The sequence below is a fragment of the Lethenteron reissneri genome, chromosome 18 (genome assembly GCF_015708825.2).
Source record: "Lethenteron reissneri isolate LAM-NWPU_2019-01 chromosome 18, ASM1570882v1, whole genome shotgun sequence".
NCBI classification, from domain to species: domain Eukaryota; kingdom Metazoa; phylum Chordata; class Hyperoartia; order Petromyzontiformes; family Petromyzontidae; genus Lethenteron; species Lethenteron reissneri.
The window spans coordinates 6,800,000-6,821,609 of record NC_083796.1 but is presented as its reverse complement, the minus strand read 5'-3'; the positions used below and the strand labels follow the sequence as shown (position 1 = coordinate 6,821,609).

Here is a 21,610-nt window from a genome sequence, read left to right as displayed (position 1 = left end):
AGCAGCGGATTGACAAAGACACCGTGAGTAAATGTTTCCACGCTACGCGAAAGTGCTGTCAATATTTGAAAGCCGATTACAATTAACTTTCTTGGCTTCGTAAGCCTCTGCTTCACTTAAATCCACTTCTTGATCCAAACAAGACACAGCGTAATGAAATCATCCTCTGGCCACGTTAAGCTGCTCCGTGAACATGAGTGTTCTATTGCTCATCGCTGAACGTGCTCCATCTCTCAGGCTCGCTCTCCGCACGAATGTGCACGCTGGCCTTTAAGCGCTGTAACTAGCAAACACGCATATTGCCCGTTGCCTATGGCGAAAATGAAGTAATAAAACAAAGTGCATTCGATTAGCGGCTGGCATATGGCTTAGTAGTAAAGGGAAACGATCTTTGCAGATGGTGAAAGTAATACAGATCTATCTTCTTAAAGAGCATCACTCCCCTCGTAATGAAATATGTTTGCTCGCGAGCGGCGGGGGCATTGGCCCGAACATTTCGGCACATAGCGACCTCGTCTGCACAATCAAAAACGACTACGTTCAGGTGGATCTCATATCAAATAATCACCTTGTTGTTGTTTCCCCCCCCCCCCGCCCCGTATTACAGTTGGCCGAATGAGGGCATCCAGCTGTGATTTGAAATCACCTCTCTCTGCCGGCATATGGCAAGAAGAAGCCGCATCCTGGCTGGCAGCTTGCCAGCCGCCCCCCCCCCCCCCGAGGCTCATTCTCACAACTGCTCTGGGACACGCCAATCATTTGTGCAGATAAAATGTTAATTGGCTTTAATCACGCAAATGGGCGAGAGAAAAAGACTGCACGCCTTTTTTGTTTTGCTTCTGTCTGCTGAATTGTTGTTTGTCTGTTTGTTTGCGGACCGCCAGATGGGACCCCCAAATCAAGATTTGGTGTCTCTGCTATAGCACCTTGCAACGTGCTCGTGCAAGCCCAGCAAGCACCGCATGGAAAAGTGGAGCGGTGCTCCGACTATCACGCACCGTAAACGATCACTCTCCCGGTCATCGGTTCGAAGGGTCGGCGAATTGGATATCGCGAGAATAGTTGGGAGAGAAAGTACCTTCGTGTTGTCACTTGTCCCGTTTTAACAAGTGCCGCTGAACGGGAGGAGATTGTTAGGGGAGATTGGGGGGGGGGGGGGCGTTAATCAGCTCAATCGAATCATCGGCCCAGCTCTACACACGCAGTAAGTTGGGGGTTTTGTTCTTGAACCAGGTCGTGCCATGGTCTCATGATGCAGGCAGTGCACCCCAGCTCCAGTTGCTGTGGAGTAAGTACTTGGCTACCCTCCCCCCCATTCACTCACCGAACTGACCAGCGTGGTGAAGTATGGTTAAACTTTTTGTTTACCGAAACAAGAGTGGAATGGCATTCATTCAGCAGTGGAGTGACAAAGGGCTGTAAATGAATTGTCTGGCATTATGTTCGAAACTAAACGGTACCAGATTGGCTTAGGCTTTCACAGTGTCCACGTGTGATATCCAATTTAGCGGAACGTGTAACACTGGCACTTGATTGTGTTGTATACCCACGAGCGTCTCCAATACAGACACTTTCGGCGGAGAGGCGGGGTTCCGCACGTCTTAAATAGCTCTGTAACGACAGCGGGCTCTCTTCGCGTGCGAATTCAATACGGATAGGTTACCGTGATTTAGTATTTAGGCTCAAGTGCTCAAGGGAAATTTCTGTGAGGACAAGATCACCGATTCTAACGCTCCTGCCACGGCGCTGAGGATTAAGCAAAGCATGTCCGTGTCCCGCCCTTGCTCTCCAGGTCCGCATTCCTGGCCTCAGAGCTCGGTGCCACTTTCGTGAAAGTTTTGTTTCGATTGGCCTGCAGACTGTTGATGCGTACAGTAGTTTTGGTGTTTAAAGTATTGCGCTCAAGTTCTCTGCATGCTCCAGGGCAGTTAAATGGCAACCAGCTCCCTTCATATCTGTCTCTGTTCCACCCGATCCCACTCCGCCTAGTCACCTAGCAACACCACCTTCTTCACTGAGACTCTTGAGCTATGGCCAGGGAGGGGCGGTTGTGGTGGCTTTCCCGATGGTTTGCTCAACATTGTTTGGTTTAAGCGTCACCATCACCGGATGAATTGTAATGGCACAATCGGGACAAATGGGCGCGTTGTACGTTTATTTTTAAGCAATCTCCACTGATGCTCAATGTGTCATTAGAAAAATAAATTACTTGACCTGTAGCCATCTCGCTTCGATAAGCTTACGCAACAAAAAAAAACCTTCCAAATGAACACATTAGTGTGGACCAAGTGCGACTCCATTGAGGTCAAAATGGGCCACGCGTGTGTGGATCTAGTGGCCCGGAAAAAAGAGTGGACAAGGCAACAATTAATAGCCCTTAATGCACAGCGCCAACTAGAGAGAGCATTAATTATAGAGACTGGCATTGAGAGCGAAATAATAAATAAATAACGGCAATTACACAAAATGTAATTTTGAAGGTTCGCGAGCTCTGTGCCGAGATGGAATCCATTTCTCAGCGCGCGCATTTCTGCCGCGGCAGACTGGCCTGTTCGAACGTAACCTGATTGAAAAGGTCCATCAATTGATTTCCCTATACCACAACGTTCCCAAGTGAAAGCCATTTATTAAAAAATAAAAAGAGCAGTGCAATTGTTCCTTCTGATCTTCTCTGTCAGTGCTGACAAGGATTTATAGACACGACGTCGGGTTTCTTTATTGGTTCATCACCCACTGCACGGTCTTATATTAAGAGCGATCACAGCTACATCCTTTAAGTAACACAATACATCACAACTCGATATTGGAAATCTCCAGGACCCGCCCGGTGTTATTACAAGCGGTCCAAACTAATAGCTGTGGAAGGGGGATTTTATTTAAAGTCATGAATCTTATTTACACCCAGGGTCGGGGAGGAAAAAAAATCATCTCGCCAACACGTATAAATATTCCCCGGAGCACCGACGCGTCCGGATCCCGTGGAATAAATCGTGCGTAACGAAGGTGCGCGCGATGCGGGTCGCTGCGGAGCTGCGCGAGGCCCTTCTGGGTTTACCAACCTCCTTCGCGCTCGCTTCAATCAGGCTGCGATGAAGCATTCGCTGTGCTCAACTGCCCCCAAATTGATTGGTTCACTTGAAAGAGATTTAAATGTGGCTCGGTTTAACGTGTCGGCCGACGTTGCGCAGAGTTACGGCCGCTGCACGAGGCTGAGCGCTTTGTAAATGCCTCCCCTCTGTGTGCGTGTGACTGCCTAACAATTGCCTGTCAGGTGAATGGGAGACGTCTTTAAAATGTTTACATGAATTTTGGTGGTTATTGTCGTGTTGTTGTGGCTCGCCTTGTGAATTGCCCCTGAAGGCCATTTTTTTTATTTTGCGCAGCTCAATCACTTGCCAATGGACTGATCTCTTGACAACGCAACCACGAAGGAAAACAACAACAAAACAAACATTTATAAAAGTCCCGCAAGCAGGGTGTTTGTGTTGCGCGGAGTAACTGTGTTGAGTGCGGGAGGATAATACCTTATTATAGGGCCAGTCAATAGATTCGTGGAAAGTGGCAGGCCTCCGTTTATGCCGTGGCTTGAGACGCAGTGGCCAAACTCTCATTGAACCTGACACTAATGTCTCGTATTCATTCCGCGCCGTGCCAAATGGGCGCGTCTTCGCTGCAGCTCGGTCGATCGCGCGCGCACGGCTGTAGACTTTAGTGCACTGCCCGTCCAGCGCATCCCGAAGTGCTCTCCTTGTAAATAATGCACGGCCCGGGCAATACGGCCAACACGGCGATACGCGAGGGTTTCCGAAAAGAGCCCGGGCCGCGCCGGTCCGGGCCGTGTTTGTTGTTTAATCACACCCCGTTCGGTCGGAGGGAAAAGAAATCACCATTAGCGAAAGCCATTAACACGTCGCCGTGCCGACCGGGGGACTTGATGGGCACTAATTGCAGATAAGTGTCGTATCGATTGGCGTGTTCTCAGTCGTCAGCGGGTATATTAAGCACAATCCCCTTGGTGTTTTAAATAAGTCCCCTTAATGCGCAGTGGCAGGCTCGCGGGAGCGGCGATGGCGGTGCGAGGAAGCGGCGGGGATGAGGAAGAGGGGGAGTAGGGGGGGGGGTGGCCGTGGCCGCCTGAGCTTTCGTGGTGCCGGGGTGCACGGTCAAAAAGCGGCGCCTGCACGCGCGGAGGAAGGAACGTCGACCGCCGCCGATTGCGAAAAGAATCGCCGCGGACCAAGCTCGCACGTGCAGACGCGCGCGCAGATGATAATGGCGCGTATTTGGAAATCGACGGGAAGATACAAATTCTATAGCGCTGTCTTGCAAACGACGAGCAACTCATCAGGCACCTCCGACTAGCGCGGTTGGCTGCGTACGGTGCGAAAGAGGTTCGGCATACGTACGTTCGCACCAGACGTGTGTTTGTCGCAGTGTAAAATTTGCATGAAATCATTATCAGAAAAATGACCGATTGTACACCGTGTGGATAAATTAATAATGTACAATCTTGATCTGAAGCTTTCGTGACTGCGGGAATCCATACTCTTTGGTTATTTCGGTAAAGTCACGTGGGTTAAATAATAATGTACAGACATTTTTTTCACTGCTGGATGAAGGCAATTCTCTCACCACCCAACACCGTGTCGGGCATGGGAGTTGTGTGACCATACTTCACCAAGCTGGTCAGCGTGTGTTAGCGGTTTAGATATCACTCCCTAATGATGCCAGCCAGGGCCAGGTTTCAAACTCAGACTTACAGTGCTGTGCACCATCCACTGCACCGCATCTTCACGTATGTCATGGACGCATATCACATGCGTGCGCGTTTTATTTTGTCGTAGAGTCACGTCGCATTGTATTGTATGCACGTTGAACTTCTTTCGCACCGCACGTAGCCAACCGTGCTAATCGTTGCATACGTTCGCTCATTCGCACGCTCGTGGCTCGTGACTAAACGTTATGAAATGCGATGGCTTCACACTGGTGCAAAAAAAGGAGGGCGGATTGGAGTAGGCAGGGGTTCGTCATTTTGGTCTCCGATCGATAATCAAGCACTAGAACATCTCCCGCAGGTTAATGTGTTGACTGTCGGGTCAATTGAAAACAACCTTTTAAATGTTACTTGCATCGCCGTGATATTTTCTGGGCGAAGGGCGGTGGGGTACGTAATAGCGTAAGACCAGAGCACTTATTGATTGATACCAAAGAGAAATCAATCGCCATACAACTTTCTATTTATTGGGGTCGCCAGTTGGAATTACTCCGTGCAGTCCCCAAACTGCAAACGGGAGAGGCGCCCGCGTGCACGAGGAGAGCCCCCAGCCCCTCGCCCCTCCGCCGGCCTCCGCCACGATGGGGCCGAGTGAAGTCCCTACAAAACCTGCGTCTGTCCTACACGAGTTCTCTTGCGCTGTTCATGTCCAAAAGCTTTGTGCGCCACGCTTGGCGTCCGCTACGCAGCTCGAGAGCGTTGCGCGCGTCAACCGGCGGTGTGCAACGTCTGTATATGCGCATTTGGCTGCGGTGAGATGCTCATGCGTGCTGCTTTGACTCTCCTGTTCGTGGACCCCGTATGGATGAATTTGACATCCTTATAAAGCCTACTGTATAAGTTGTAGTTTTTGTAAGTGTTTGTATGTGGTGTGCCATTTACATGTTCGCTGTGTGCGTGTCATTGAACACCCTGGACAAACTTGTAAATAAGAGGTTTCATTTCCAAGGAACTTTCCAGGTATATATTTTTTAATCGGGCCCCACTTCCTTCTCCAGTGTGTGTCAGACACGCAGCACTTTTCCTTCATCTACCTCTCGTTCCTTCATCTCTGCTATGAATTGACCCGTCTGTGTCCAGTCTTGATACGCACCCAAACCATCGCAAAAGTCTTTCATGACATTTTCTCCACCATTGTTGTTTATTGCCCCAGTTACCTTCTAAACGACGCACCCCCTATTTTCTACAGCCTAGATCAGTGGCGGAGCCAATTTGGGGGAGGCGATGGGGTTGACCGGCCCACCCCCCCTATCCCTCCGCCCACCTCTTGAGACCACGGAAATATGTATTTTTTTGTTATTTACCAGATATAATACGTAGAATGTTTGTATTAATGTAGGGCCCTATGTGAAAAGTTTTACATTAAAAATTCTGGGAAGTTCCTAGATCCGCCTTTGTTCGAGACTCTCCCGGCATGCCTCCCTTCGCGAGCTCATCCCGTGCAACAGCCGAGACAGATTTGTGTCGTGCGTGCTGCCGCTTCGTGCTCGTGGTGAACCTGCCAGGGCAGTGTAACGATGGCTCTCTTTGGAAGCCCACAACTGCGTTCACGAGTTTGTTGACTCCTGTGGCACATCGGCATGATGCGACGGAGCGCTTTGGGTATGAAAGCGCTCACAATGCAAATTATAATACGATTCGGATTTACACGGCGATGTCTAAATGCGGGCCTCATCTCAAGACACTGCACATGAAGCGTGTTTGTTTCGAAGAAAGAAAGAAAGAGGAGGTCGATTCTAGGCAGAGGACACATTGGAAGGTTCTAAGTCTGGATTTTAACTGGGAAGTGAATTGTTAACTTATCTTAACCATATCTCATTAAAATAATGTAACGCTGAGAAACATTTTCATAAATGTGTGTGTGCATATCGTGAGAAGCGAAGGGTGGGTTGCAAGTCTACGTGTTGAGTGCCATCGATTTGAAGTTGTTACTTATTTGGTTGACTGCACATTCATTGTCAAACGCATACACGGAACACGGTATGACAAATTATACGCTAAACCTTAAGTTAGTCCTGTATTGATAAACATCATAATGACCTAATCCGTTTTTAAGTACGCTGCCAATATTGCCGAATGAAAAGATGAGCGTTATTGTATTAATGTATTGTATTTGATCCATATAATGTGTACTGTATTTATCACGATAATTAATGATCTTGCATTTTAAAGAATGCTCTACAGTTGTGGATTTACTTGACATTTACACATTTGACTTTTAAGAAACTATCATCCCATGGTTCATTTGGACAATCACCCTCAAAGGACCTGCCTTGGTCAAGGATACCCAAAAAAAGACAAAGATCCCCCGTGTAACTTGTTGTAGACAGTTGGGGCAAGGGCTGTTAGCGAGCACCTATGAAGGCGATCGTGACGCACAAAGGGAATGGTGTGGCTAGATCCACGCCCGGTCACTTTTGGCTTACCAGTGCTGACGTTTACACACCACAGCAGGCACTCATTTAAGGCTGAGTCGACCTAAGGGAGGTCTCAGACCGTTCCAGATATGCGTCACTGAATGTTGGTCGTGAGCGGGACTGGTTTTCGGGTCGCCGAGTTCGCAGCGCAGCGCGCAAACCACTGCGCCACCGGTCCCGCCAGGGATACCCATCCCACACGCACACAATCATTAACGTTGTGCAGTTGTTGTTTTTTTCGCTTTATTTTGTATACCCTAAAAAAGACCACCGTCGCATGGTGTGTAGGCTGCGCAAGAAAGACAGAGCCGCCTCATTGAAGCCTGTAGTTTCATACATCACAGGTGATCGCATGCACGCCTCTGGGCGGGTGGGGAGCGCAAGTGTAATTCGTCGCCGTGAGTCACACACTCTGCTTGTGCAAATCTACGTATATGAGCATCCCCGTGCAAGAGTGCCGAACGTATACAAAGGTCTCCCCCCACCCCCCGTATAGCCTGAACAGAACTTTTGTGGCAAGTGGTGATAGCGAGCAGCGCCTATGAGGGCCGGCACGGCACACGAACGGCGTAGGTGGCCAGCTCCACGCCCGGCCGCCTTTGTCTCCCAAGCAGCTATGTATACGCAACGCACCAGCTACTCATTTGAGACTGAGTCGATCTAAGGGAGGCCCATGACCGATTCCGGTGTTGGCCGTATTGGCCGTGATTGGGAATTAAACTCGGATTCGTACGGCGGAGCTACACACACACACAACTACTGGGATCCAGTGGCCAGCTGCTTGGGCGCCTTTGACTGACGTCTTGCTCGTCAGAGACTCGGAGCCAATGGACCTGGCTGTGGTCGGGAGACGTTGATCCTATTGCTGCAGTCATTTGGGTTCCCCCGTGACAGATTGCGTGGTGCGCGCGTGCGCACGTGTGTGTGTGTGCGCGCGTGTGTGTGCGCGCGCGTGTGTGTGTGCGTGCGCGCGCACGTGTTTGCGTGCGCGCGTGTGTGTGTGCGTGTGTGTGTGTGCGCGTGTGTGTGTGTATATATATGTGTGTGCTTGCGTTGACCACACGCTTGCCTTTTTGCAGCAGCGAGTGGTGGAGGAGGGTGACCGCTTGGGCTGGAGGGCGTGCAGGCCAATTAACCCGGAGCGCTCCGCGTGGCCACATGGAGTCCTCCTCGCTTGCGGTTGGCTCGCCGGCTCCGAATTCGGCTTCTCGTTTCATCCCAGGCTGATCATCGCCGCCACCACTGCTGTCCTCCCAGCTATCGTCTCTCAGTCTGGTTTCGTCCCATCACACGAAAGGTATGGGTTCATTTGCGTACGCGTGCGGCATGATTTCTTTGACGTTTTTTTTATTTATACGAAAGCACTCGTTTGTTAATTGATAATTGGCAAATGAGGTTCCAATGGTGCACTCGTTTGTTGTTTATCCAGTTTGCAGTAAGTTACGGAGTATGGACTGTAAGTTAAAATTCTTCGTCGCCGTACGTAGCCAACAGCGCTACTCGGAGGTGCGTGTGTTAGGGGTAAATGTTAGTTTTAGTTTTTTTTCCTCCTCGTTAGTTTGCACATTCCCACCGTGCAGTGCCCTGTAACTGCTGCCACCACTGCCGGCGAGTCTTGGGCTCTGGAAGAGCTACTGAGCTCAATGGGCTTTACCAACTGAGTTCAAGTCTCGAGTCTGAGTCCCGTTTCCCGCAAGGGAAGGATCTCCAGTTTGTCATGGTCACTCGATGGCGAGCATTGTACCTGTTACTAAGCTAGGGGTGTGTGTGTATGTGTGTGTGCTCGCGCGCGTTGACGTTTGTAATTAATTGGAGCTAAAATAATTCATAATTTAAGTTTACATGAAACAGGAGCGTGCATGCTTTGTCAGTCGACGCAAAGCTAAAATGATATTTGTCCTAATGCTTACTATGAGTGTCAATGACTGGGGAACTTGGGGAACAAATATCACGTAGCTTTGGAGATGTAGTCTGCAATGTTCTTTATAGGCTACAATACCTAGCAGACAGTTAGCTGTCACTGAGAATGGTGGTCCACATAACCCCCAAAAATACCTCTATTATAGATGATATTAGCATTTTAATGGTGCTCCACTGCGGTTGTTGCACAACAACAACAACCAACATTCGCCACTAAGTGGCGGTGACGTAATCACGGCGCTTGTGCCAGGCTATGTGCATACACATAGTAAAAACAAAGATTACCCGTATAGCCAGTAACAGACTGTTGGGGCAAGTGCTTTTACCGTCCACTTATGAAGGCCGGCACTGCTGCACACGAGGGGGTGGGTGGGCAACACCACCGCCTTTGTCTCCCGAGTGGTAATGTTTACACACCGCGCTAAGTACTCATTTGAGGCTGAGTCGATCTAGGGGAGGCCCATGACCGGTTCAGCCAATCGTCCCTGGTGTTGACCGTGAGCGGGAATCGAACTCGGGTGGCCGGGTTCGTAGCGCAGCGGGATAAATGCTACACTGCTGCTCCCCATACACATACACACATACATACAAGCACATACAAAGACAAAGATACACACATGCACACTCATAGTCGCCGGCAAATTCACTTGCTGTGACTTAAATTAATCAGGCAAAGGTAAAGTGAAAATAAATGAATACAAAAAATAGTGATTTTATTGATAAAGTCAAACTTTGGCGCTCGAGAAACAGAGGAACCCTATAAGAAAAGGGTGTAAAAAAATGTATCATAAATAAAAGATGAAAAAAAACCTTTATAAATCTGCGTATCCAAATATCAAACAGCGCGACAACTTCGTGCCTCTGTTCAAACGTGACATTTCCATTCGAGCCATCGTTTACGCAGAATGCTTTAAAGAAAGTGAGTGAGTGAAATAAGTATCGTTGTAAAATGCACTTGCACACAGCACTTCCCGAAGCTGAAATGATGCAGCGTTTGATTGGCCCGAGCACGGAAGGAACGCACGGGGTATAATTTGTCAAAGTGCAATATCGGGTAAAGCGAGTGAACTACTGTACCTTGAAACCGTGTTTGACGAATGTACTACTCATTAGTCCGCATATGCAGGTGTAGAATTTTTTTTTACTAAATGTGCGATCTAAATTGAGCTCTAAATTCCCGCTGCAGTCTTAGTCAAGCGATTAGCAAGGAATTACGGGAACACCTTATAGCAGTAACTGGTGCGTTATTAATGCGATTGTACCTCTTATGTTATTGTCTTTGTATATATTTTTTTTATCATATGTAAAGAAATGTCGCGTTTTATTCACACGAGCTGTTGTGTGTGTACGTTCATTAGGAAGCCACTCAACATGCACATTAAACAAACAAGTGAAGTCTTAGTTCGCTGGGATAACATCCTGTTCTCAATTCGTTACTTTTGGTGTCAAAGTCAACGGCTGAGAATCCGTTCACATTTACAGGTATCTCAGAATACCCTCCTCCAGGTGCCGGATGAGGCTAGTGCGGGGCCTGTAGCATTTGTTATAAAGGGGCCCAAAATAAATAAATAAATAAACACAAATATTCAAACACAAATTTTTAACTTGCATAGCAAAGTAATTGTATTTTTGCATTTTCTATACAGCCAGATAATAAGACAAATCGCTAACCTTAAACACCCAGTCGTTCATACAAGTTGAAGGTGGTATAGTACTATAGTAATAGAGCAAGTGCAGAATCACTGAACCTGAATTGATAGCTTGAAAGCATTTAGCGCGGGTGCCCTTGAAAGTGCGGGGCCCGTAGCTACTACATGTGTAGCTACTACATGTGTAGCTACTACATGTGTAGCTACTACATGTGTAGCTACTACATGTGTAGCTACTACATGTGTAGCTACTACATGTGTAGCTACTACATGTGTAGCTACTACATGTGTAGCTACTACATGTGTAGCTACTACATGTGTAGCTACTACATGTGTAGCTACTACATGTGTAGCTACTACATGTGTAGCTACTACATGTGTAGCTACTACATGTGTAGCTACTACATGTGTAGCTACTACATGTGTAGCTACTTGTGCTGCTCGGATAATCCGGCACTACTCTCCTCTCCTTTTCAGCATCTATGCCTCCACCTTGACTCTGCGTGTATCGACTGCCATGCATCCGTCGGCTGCGCTAAGCGACCAGTAAACATCGAGGCATTGTCTTAAAAAACTAGAAAGTACTTCAGTTAAACCGGCCAAAGAACAGAACCAGGACACGTGACCTTGAAAATATTAAACTTGGGTTTGTGAGTGGCACCCTACATGGCCTACATCTTATGTTTATGTACGAAATTATAACAAATAGTAGTCGTCGTCAGTAATGTTCTGCGTTTAACACATGGAATTATATTTTGTTAGCTTAAAATATAGTCGGTATTACTGATGTAGAACTGAGCTGCAAATTAATTCGTATCTGCTTACACACTTTGATTGATAGTTATTTTATCTGCAGGTTATTTTTTATTATTAAAGTTGCATTGCTATTTTTATATAAAATTTAAATGTTCTAAAACCGTGCTTTTACAATGTTTATTGTAAGTGCCAGGCTAAAGCACGAGTGTGTATATATGTACTTTGTGTGTATATATACATACACACACTCAAGTAAACTATCATGAGTTAACAGTAAATAAGAGTAATTTAAGATAGTTTTAAGAAAGATGATGTGATCATAAAAATGGGTTGTCATTCCTCGTGTTTTGTTATATTATTGTAAATTATATTTGATAAATTATTTAAACAAAATGTTTGAGGAATCTTTCATTTTCAAAATTTGCTGTCTAGTACATGAGCCCAGATCACATATTCCACCTGTCGGTACCCCCTGAGGTGGCATCACGTTGGTGATTCCAACTTCTCTCTGCGGCCAACAACAGTAACTCACGTTATAACCACTTGAAATGAGTGTGGTTTTTTCAGGTAAAGTTGAAAACGGAGACTTGTGTTGCCCCCGAAACGTCGTGATTTAATTTATTTGTTTTCCTTTTTAACCTACGTGACTTTACCGAAAAAACCAAAGAGTATGGATCCTTGCAGTCACCACAGCTTCAAATCTAGAATGTGTGTGGTTATCAAGTAATCCACTCTCATTGGCCATGAAAATAAATCTATGCGACTGAAGTTACCCGAGGTGGTACCGATTTCTGCTCTGGCCCAAGAATACTGATAGGCTCGTTCATATATTTTTTGTCATTAATTTCACCAAAAAAGAAAGGCATTGTGTCGCATTTATTAAACATATGTACAACCTTGTAAGCAAATGAAGATGATGAGTGAGGTTACTGTCATGCGTATATGTCATAAGGAAGACAAGCAAAACATTTATGTAGCAGAATTTAGTTGCATACACAAGTTTTGAACAGTGAAGAGACTCAATCTGTATTGATGTAAATCTTTAAACATTAATCTAAGCTTCTCCTTTAATCACACGCAACACTTTTCATCTTTCACAAACCGATCACAACAAACGGTAAACTATCAGTATTTAAACTTCCCTCGGTGTATTCCAGGATTATTGTCCTCTTTGCTACCCAGAAGATCGACATATTAACTCGGTCATGTGGCTCTCATTGTGCGTTCATTTGGCCAAAATAACATTACGACGAAACGTCTCCCCTCGGTGCATTCCAGGATTTCTTTTTCTCCCCGCGAACAATGGACATCCCAGCTCCCCCGAAGCCCGGTGCCCAAAGCAGCCCGGGCCCCGCTCCGCCGGCGCCCCCACCGCACGGCGCGACCCCGGACAACGTCGGCGGCGGCGGCGGCAGCGGCTCAAGCGTCGGCGTCGTCGAGGCGGTCAGCCCGACCCCGAAGCCCGGCCACGTGGGCGAGGTGCTGCTGTACGGCGCGCCCATCGTGTCCCTCGTCATCGACGGCCAGGAGCGCCTCTGCCTCGCCCAGATCTCCAACACGCTGCTCAAGAGCTACAGCTACAACGAGATCCACAACCGGCGCGTGGCGCTGGGCATCACCTGCGTGCAGTGCACGCCCGTGCAGCTCGAGCTGCTGCGGCGGGCGGGCGCCATGCCCGTGTCGTCGCGCCGCTGCGGCATGATCACGCGGCGCGAGGCCGAGCGCCTCTGCAAGTCCTTCCTGGGCGACCACGAGCCGCCGCGGCTGCCCGAGAACTTCGCGTTCGACGTGACGCACGAGTGCGCCTGGGGCTGCCGCGGCAGCTTCGTGCCGGCGCGCTACAACAGCTCGCGCGCCAAGTGCATCAAGTGCTCGCTCTGCGGCCTCTTCTTCTCGCCCAACAAGTTCATCTTCCACTCGCACCGCGCGCCCGACGCCAAGTACGTGCAGCCCGACGCCGCCAACTTCAACTCGTGGCGCCGCCACCTGCGGCTCACCGACAAGGATCCCTCGGAGGACATGGTGTGCGCCTGGGAGGACGTCAAGGCCATGTTCAATGGCGGCAGCAGGAAGAGAGGTCTCCCTCCGATGCAGGGCAATGTCAGGTCGCAGCTCGATGCGAGCCACCAGCCTGATGGCAGCGCACTACTGCAGCAGCAGCAGATACGGTCCATCGCCTCGACCTTCAAGCGCGCCCGATTCTCCGACGGCGACGCGCTTCCCTTCCCGCGGGAGCACCCGGCCGAGTACGTGGCCGCTTCCACTGCAGCGTCGTTTGGCAAGACCCGCGGGCAACTGCAGCTCCCGTCCGCGTCGCTGCCCGGCTTTCCCAACTTCCACCACAGCGTGTCCCCGCCCAGGCTTCTCACCGCCAAAAAGGACGATGGCCTTGCGCCGTACGGGGTCAACCCGAGCAAGCTGGGGTGTTCCCTGTGGCCGGCACCCAAGGAGGCTGTCTACTCGCCATTCTACATGCTCTGGCACCTGCAGAGCGCGCACGGCGGGGTGACCCTCCCCAAGTTCCCCTCTCCGCAGCCGCAGCCGCAGCTGCGTAAGTTTGCCGCCCACTGGATCCGTGGCACGACGGCCACGCCGGGGCCAGCGCCGGAAGCCGCGACGCTGTGCCACGACAGCGACCACGAGACTCCGCCGACGCCGGGCAGCAGCGTGGGCAGCGAGCGCTGCTCGAGTGTGCATTCCAGAAAGGAGGAGGACGACGAGATGAGGCCTCCGGGAACTGTGAGCGGGGGAGGCAATAACCCGCAGCAGCATCATCATCATCGTCATCATCAGGAGGGTGCCGCTTTTCGTGGCTGCCGGCCACCGCCGTACATCTCTGCTTTCCGTCCCGTGGTGGCAGCCGATGCATCGGAGATGAGCATCGCGAAGCTTCACGGCGCAGGGCTGCAGAGCGCGGCGGACGCACCCAGGGGTCGGCCGTGCGCCTCGCCGCCGCGCTCCCCACTCGGCGAGGGCGCTCGCCGGCTGCGTGCGGAGCGCGCAGCGAGGGACGCGGAGCGGAAGCTGTGCATGGACGGAGCCGGTGGCTCCTCCGAGGGCAGGTTCACCAGCCTCATGGAGGAGCAGCAGCCGCGATGGGCCTCCAAGGAGGACAAGGGTGCTGGTGCTGCTGCTGCTGCCGGCACCGCAAACCTCAACGAGAGAAGCGAGAGATCCAGAAACGGACACCTGTTGCTCTCTGATGAGGACGCTATAGGGCAAATGAAGGTACGGCATCGCTTTAGAAGGGTGTGTCTCATAAAATATATCGGTGTCTTGTGCGTTTTATAATATGATTAGTATAATTATACTTGTTTGCCCAGAGAAGCCTCACTGAGTTTCACGACTCTTTTTCAGGTCGACACTGACAAGTTTTTGCAGTAGGGGGCGATGATTGCCGTGCATTATTCCGATTGAGTTATGTTTGATAGCTAGTTGGAGCTACCTAGACTAATCTCATGTCTGGATATTAATAAGATTATGTGTTTTTTACAGTGTTGTCTTGTAATATTGTATATCAACTCAAGCATACAGCCTGAGTATATTATCTCGATGTGAATCTTACAGGACTGTCAAGAACGTTCAGCTGCTAATTCTTCATTGGAGACGGAGACTCCAAACCCCAATTACTGCAACTTCATTGGTGAGTGAAGGCACGGTTGAAACACGAGTATGGACGAGCTTAAGGAATGACAGCACCGGCTTGGTGATTGAAATGCCGTTTCAAGAACACTATCGATTAGCTCTGCTGGGATAATCCACGTCACATTGTTTACCCTTCCAATAATCCTCGAATCGGTTTATTTTTCCGCAGTCACGGGCAGAGTGGCAGACAATGAGCTCGCACTGGAAGGCTTGGGATCACCTAGGGACCTGAAACCTCTGGACGCTCCGCTGTATTTTCAAAACGGTAAAGATCGTCGCACAGCGTGTTTGTGTTAGATGTTTTGCCGAAGCATAATTCTTGCTGTTGTTGTGTCACTCATTTACAGTCCAAAAATGGCAAATTTCAGGCAACTCAAAAGCAAACTCCTTGCCACAGAATTCGTACTGTCCATATTTTGCCATAATCTACAGATGTTTACGACACATGTGCATGGCATTATTTTATTACTATTTAATATGATTATTCCTATCGTATGACTTACTTCACGTGAGAGGCATTATCCAACGTGGTCTCTCACATTGCAGTGCATCTCTTCAGGTTAAAGAGTGGCCCACAGAAGGGAATATCACAGAGCTACCTCTGAGACCCTTCAAGTAATCTGGTCAACACAATAAGTCAGTACCTCTCCCACTAATCTAGCATATGAGTTCAAGGTTTGTAGCATGACAGTCAAAGTGGACTGAAATTTTGCCAAATAAAATACAGAACCAAATGTAACGTGACAGTTTTTTTGTGAAATTATTCGTGACTCGGCTGAGCACTCACTCCACTCAAGAATGTTGTGAAATCAGAGGCAGCTGCCTGGATTTGAACCCAGCATCGTCTGCAGTGCCGACGCTGCACCCTGACCTCTGAGCCACCCGGCCACCGACTGTGTGAATGGTATTTAAGTCACAGGCAGTCACAGTGTCATGAAGTCAGTAACGGTGTTTAATAACACACCGTGTTCGATCCAGATCACTGTAAGCAGTCTGTCATAGTCTCAATGTCTATGTGATAAACTCAAGCCCTCCATATTATGACAGCAGGGATGTCGCTAAAATCAAACTGGATAAGAGCCCCTATAGGACATAGTAATAGCCATACTATCGTATAAACGCATGGTACTCTATCATGAAAACTCTGGGATTATTTTTGACCACTTCAAATAGGGCATAGAAAGGCCTAGATAACCCCTGTATACACAGAGTAAATGTATAGACAGAAAAAGAAACACATCAATTAGATAGCATATGCCAAGTAGGCAGTGAAAGGAGAGAGAACACGCCTGACCAGAATGTCCACCGTGGGGGGAGGTGCTTGACAGATTGCTGCATCGCAGTATCATGAGAGATGATGACGGGTTTAGGGAGGACTTCATCCAGCAGTGCACTGACCATGGCCGCTGTTAAATATAAATCTACGCCCCTCCCCCCCCCCCTAATTTTCCAAGTTTCCTCCCTCCCCCTTAACTACGTTGTTCCAGATCGTTACCCCTACCATGGTAGGGCGGCGAGCCCTAATTGCCTTGTTCCTTCCCTGATTATGAGGGTGCATTACGTCTGGCTTGTTATATGTTGCATGTTGTTCCTCCCTCCTTTTGATGTTCCCACTGTATTCTGGGTTCTTGAAAAACAATAACGAAAATGCTAACAAAAAATGTATCTACGGACACTGCTCAATACAGGTGGGGTGGCATTACCACCTTTATAATGTAACTAATTGCGGTTAGCGGCTTACCGATCTACCGTTTAACACGTAGGCTTTCGCGACCAGTATTATTCATAATAAAGGTTTTTGGGTTAGATCGCGATTCGAGAGCTGCCCCTGCTGCTCTCAAATCCTGATGGAGTTCTACAATGATGACGTCCTCCTGCACTATTTAAGACCAGAAGCAGGTGGATGGCTTCACTATTCTGGCAAATCGCTGAAAGATTCTGGATGTAATTTCCAGCGAAACGTCGTACTCAAATTGTAAATGTTATGGATCCACTCTTCAACACACCGGTGGGCTAAAGTAGTGAACTATTTGTCGTTTGTCAACGTGACACATTTTTTACTGATTGGCCGTGTCGGGTGGTGGAGGGTTGCGAGACATTTATAAATAACGCGATCTCACCCAAAAACCTTTATTAGGATCTGCCGTTCCGTATAGCGACGGCCTCCGCGTGTTTCTCTCCTTTGTGACGTGCACAGAAAACCTGCACACGTTTCTGCTGCACCAGATGGCGATGCGGCGGAAGCTTGAGCACGAACTCGTGTTCGTGAAAGGTGCACGCACGCGACACGCACGCGACACGCACGCGACACGCACGCGACACGCACGCGACACGCACGCGACACGCACGCGACACGCACGTGGTGACGACGCTGTGAGGATCGGCGCTGGCAGAACTCAGCAGAGTGATTTGTAGTCCACGTTGCCCTTTTTAATCCGTTAAATGTTTTCGTGAAATTATGTTGCGTAAGAGGTTTCTCTCTCGTTCCTAATCCTTCCCATAATCCTAGCGCTCAACCTAACCACGGCACCAAGCTAACCGCTAACAAGAAATGGCAGCTTTCCCACCGGTTACAGCTATTGCATATACAAGTTTACAATCAATTAAACTATTTAAGTTAATTCTTTATGGTTACTGCTATGATTTTCGGCTCACCATCGAACACAGATGGTCACTGCATCGCGTACTTTCAGATCCGCTGCTGCGGCCGTCTGGAATGCTCTTCCTTCCGATATTAGGAAGCCACTGGAGCGATGCACTTTTAAATATAGATTGAAAATTTACAACTGCTTTTTGTGTTTAGTTGTACTTCCCCCGCACCTCCAATTAGCACAGTTGGCTATGTACGGCCCGAAATAAGTTCAACATAAACACGTACATACACACTGCGCCACTGGTTGCAGAACCACTTCGAGTACAATCGCTTCGCAGAGCGACTGATGCGAATCTGGCGTCCCCCTCCCTTCCGCCGCTGTGCCGACGTAGACGGTTTTGAAGAGAAGCGCACGACTCCGTACAAAGAGGAGCTGGCAGACCACGAGGCGCTGCAGGCTGTTAAAGGTATCATGGCCTACAATGTGGCACGTGTATCGCCTTATTGTGTCTTTCAAAAATAATGTGTTTACCTAAATTTACGTGGAGAGGTACAGAATTCGGTTCGCACATCCACAGTAATGTTTTTAAAGCGCACTTCACAGCTGTTTGTGTCGGTGCTGGAGTTGACAGGGACACACTTTTGTAATTTTGCATTCAACTGAAAAGTGATCATGCGTACCGAGGATTCTGATCTCGTTATTCCAAACACCACACTTTGTTCTTATGGGAGACGGAGCTTTTTGCAGCCAGGCTCCGCGATTGTGGAATTACCTTCCTCGGTCTGTTAAGGGATTTGAGTCTTCCACTTTTGAAGACGTGTCTTAAAACTCACCTGTGTTTACAACAGGCTTACGTAAAACGCTTTGAGGACTTGTGCGTATTGCGATAGATATAACCGAGTTATTATTTTTATTATTAGAGAAATTGCTCAATTGTGGGGATTTCAAAATTTACATTAGAAATAATGGTTTTACTTTTAAGCACTGTCAGGAGAAAGATAGATTCATATAGATATATTCTGTCACATCATTAGTGCTATAACGTATACCTCATATGCTTGGCTGTGTTCATGTGGTTAAAACTGGCTTTTGTGTTATCAATCCTGTGTCATTATATTGTTTCTCTTTGAACTTACAAAGGGACCAATCATCTAAGAATTGTTACGTTTTCTTCTCTTTCAGACGTCCCAAGCTCACTACATCCCTACCCCTACAAGATGCTATTCAAGCACTTCTAGTAAATACAGTATTTATGAACTCCTGCTATTTATATGTTTATTGTCCCAGAAATTCCCTGTACATTTGTGTACAAAACATTCGTTTATTCGCTGCGTTTTGACTTTCCCCGTGTATATAGCGGGCGATGGAGTTGTTCTGCCATTCCCCGTGTGGCGCTAGTCGACTCTGATATCGTATTGCTTTTAGAATGGCTTATTTTCACGTTGCTTGTGATCCGCTGCCCACGAAGGCTACCACTGTTTGCAAGTGCTTGTGGGGAGCTGATTTAAAACATATGCAGTGCATTTTGCGCGACAAAAACAAACGCTTCTCCCAAAAATGCAACCTTAACGGTCGGTCGCACTTGCATTAACGGTCCGTATGCACAGGTGCGATTTTTGGAAAATGTTCAATTCAAACGCTGAATGTGAATACCCTCTGTTTAGATAGGAAATACAGAGGGCCCCAATAGGCCTTCTTCAGCTCATCATGCAGAGGCTCGCCGCGAGGGCTCACGGGGATATTCACGAGGTCACGCATGGGGACGTGATTGCTTCAGACCGCCGTGGGCCCGTGCCAATGTCCAGCCCCACGTGGGCGACGGTCACCGAAGGCTGTGAGTGGATGCCTCTAAGCGCCTCCAGATCCACAGCCTTAGAGCAACGCTTTAATTCTAACCCAGTAAGGTAAAGGGGCTTGCCTTGCCATATGCTGCCGTGGTGTGATGGTCAGCAGACACAGATCTACAGTTTGTTTCCCGGCACGGACATTGACAAAATCGGCAAGTTTATTCAATACCATTGCATCTGTCCACTCAGCGGTATTACAGTTAGTCGATCTGTAGGTCACGTGTGGTGGGGTAAAGAATGGGTAACTCCCACCTCTTTCAAGACATCTAGTCAGTGTGGAAGAGGAGGATAAATATCCTTTAGAGGTCCTCTCTAGAGCTCCCTCGAGTTGACGCCCTTCCATCTTAGCCCATATGGGGACATAACCAGGAATTATTTTCGTACGATGAGCAGAGCACGCATATAGAATCCAATTCACATGTTAGGAAATGTTCACGTTCAAATGTTATAGATATGCGCATGTCTCCTTTACGAATAATAGGGCCAATCCCCACCACAGCAATATCGACCTGAGATGGATGATGGGCTGAATTGACCCCTAATCAGGATTTGAGGTCGCAGCCTTTCTATTACGGGGCCCTAGCTCTACCGCTGAGCAACCTGGCCAGTTTTGGCTGAAGGAGTAACGGGAGATGGGGCTCGGATTCCCACTACCTGTTTGACACATACCTGTAGGCTTTCGCGGCCAATATTATATATAATAGAGGTTTTGTGGGTTCGATCGCGTAAATAGAAATGTTTAAACCCGCCACCATCTGACACACCCAATTATTAATGTTCGTCACGTAAACAGTGACAGACCTTACCACCTTACAGGTGCCTTTGCACCTGGGGGGCTCACAAGTGATGACATCACATCTACCCCTCAATTTAAGAACGAAACAGGATGATTTCTCCACAAATTTGGCTGTCGCTTGATGATGCGAGTTGTAATTACTGGTAAAACGTACTCAAATTGTAAATGTTGTGGATTTACTCTTCAACACACCGGTGTGCTGTACTAACAACGAATTGGCATGTTCTGTTTACTTGAAGCACCTAATATGCTGTCGGGTGTTGGCGGGTTTAACGACACATTTATATTTACGCGATCCAAGGCCGTAGCCATGGGGGACCAAATCTTCCAGGGGGTCTGGGGTCCCCCCCCCCCCCCCCAGAAAAACATCTACATTTTCAAACGAATTTCCTGCCTAAAATATAAAAACATTCACTAACACGTAAGATGGACTTTTAATTTATTTTTTACAATAATGTCTAATAGTGTATTGTATTACATTGCTGTTTTTTTCTTTTTTATCTCTTCTTGTTTCATTGCATGTAATGGCAGAGATTAGGGATTTATAAAGTACAACCATAACCACAATCATATAAACAGAAATGTATTTAATAGCAATATATTGGGGGGGACATTTTGAGCATATTTGAATATTGGGGGGGGGGGATGTGTCCCCCGCCCCCCCCCCCCCAATATATTATAATTATGGCCTTGACGCGATCTAACCCCAAAAAAAAACTCTATTATGAATTCTCACGACTGTTGGCTATTCACGTGGTGCAAGCACTTTGCTTGGGCTCGCTGTCTATAATGCTGCCTAAATAGAGATTGGACTGCTTTTAATATATTTCTGCCGTACTTGTGAATCTGTGCTATGAACCCAGCGACCTGACTGCCTCCTGGCCATGGCTAACCTCGGCAGCGAGAGAGAATGTCTGAACCGGCTCTGGACATACACCCTCCCTTGTCACCAACACGCCCTGATCAGCATAGCGAAGTATGCCAAACAACTCCCATGACTGGCACGGTGTGGGGGAGGCCATCATCTGATCGATTAAGGCTTATACATGTATGAATGTGCAGTGAGATGTTGATCATATTGTGATGAGATGCATACCGGCTGGGTTTGCTCTGTGATCCAAAAACTGTGACAGTTAACAGGGCCACGTTGTATATAATGAGGCTTCATGATAGTATTCTATCAAAATATTTAGCCTAGAAAACCCCATACAG

General features: G+C 48.1%; 1 protein-coding gene across 1 annotated transcript; it reads left to right on the top strand.

The window, feature by feature from the left end:
• The first annotated feature begins 728 nt into the window (after positions 1-728).
• On the top strand, positions 729-21,036 carry LOC133343777 (SKI family transcriptional corepressor 1 homolog-B-like). The gene is made up of 8 exons (XM_061553600.1): positions 729-999; positions 8,271-8,488; positions 12,795-14,744; positions 15,084-15,159; positions 15,331-15,426; positions 17,359-17,433; positions 18,147-18,221; positions 18,938-21,036. The coding sequence occupies exons 3-8, from the start codon at positions 12,819-12,821 to the stop codon at positions 18,991-18,993; spliced, it is 2,304 nt and encodes a 767-aa protein (XP_061409584.1). The 5' UTR covers positions 729-999; positions 8,271-8,488; positions 12,795-12,818; the 3' UTR covers positions 18,994-21,036.
• Positions 21,037-21,610: the final 574 nt, after the last annotated feature.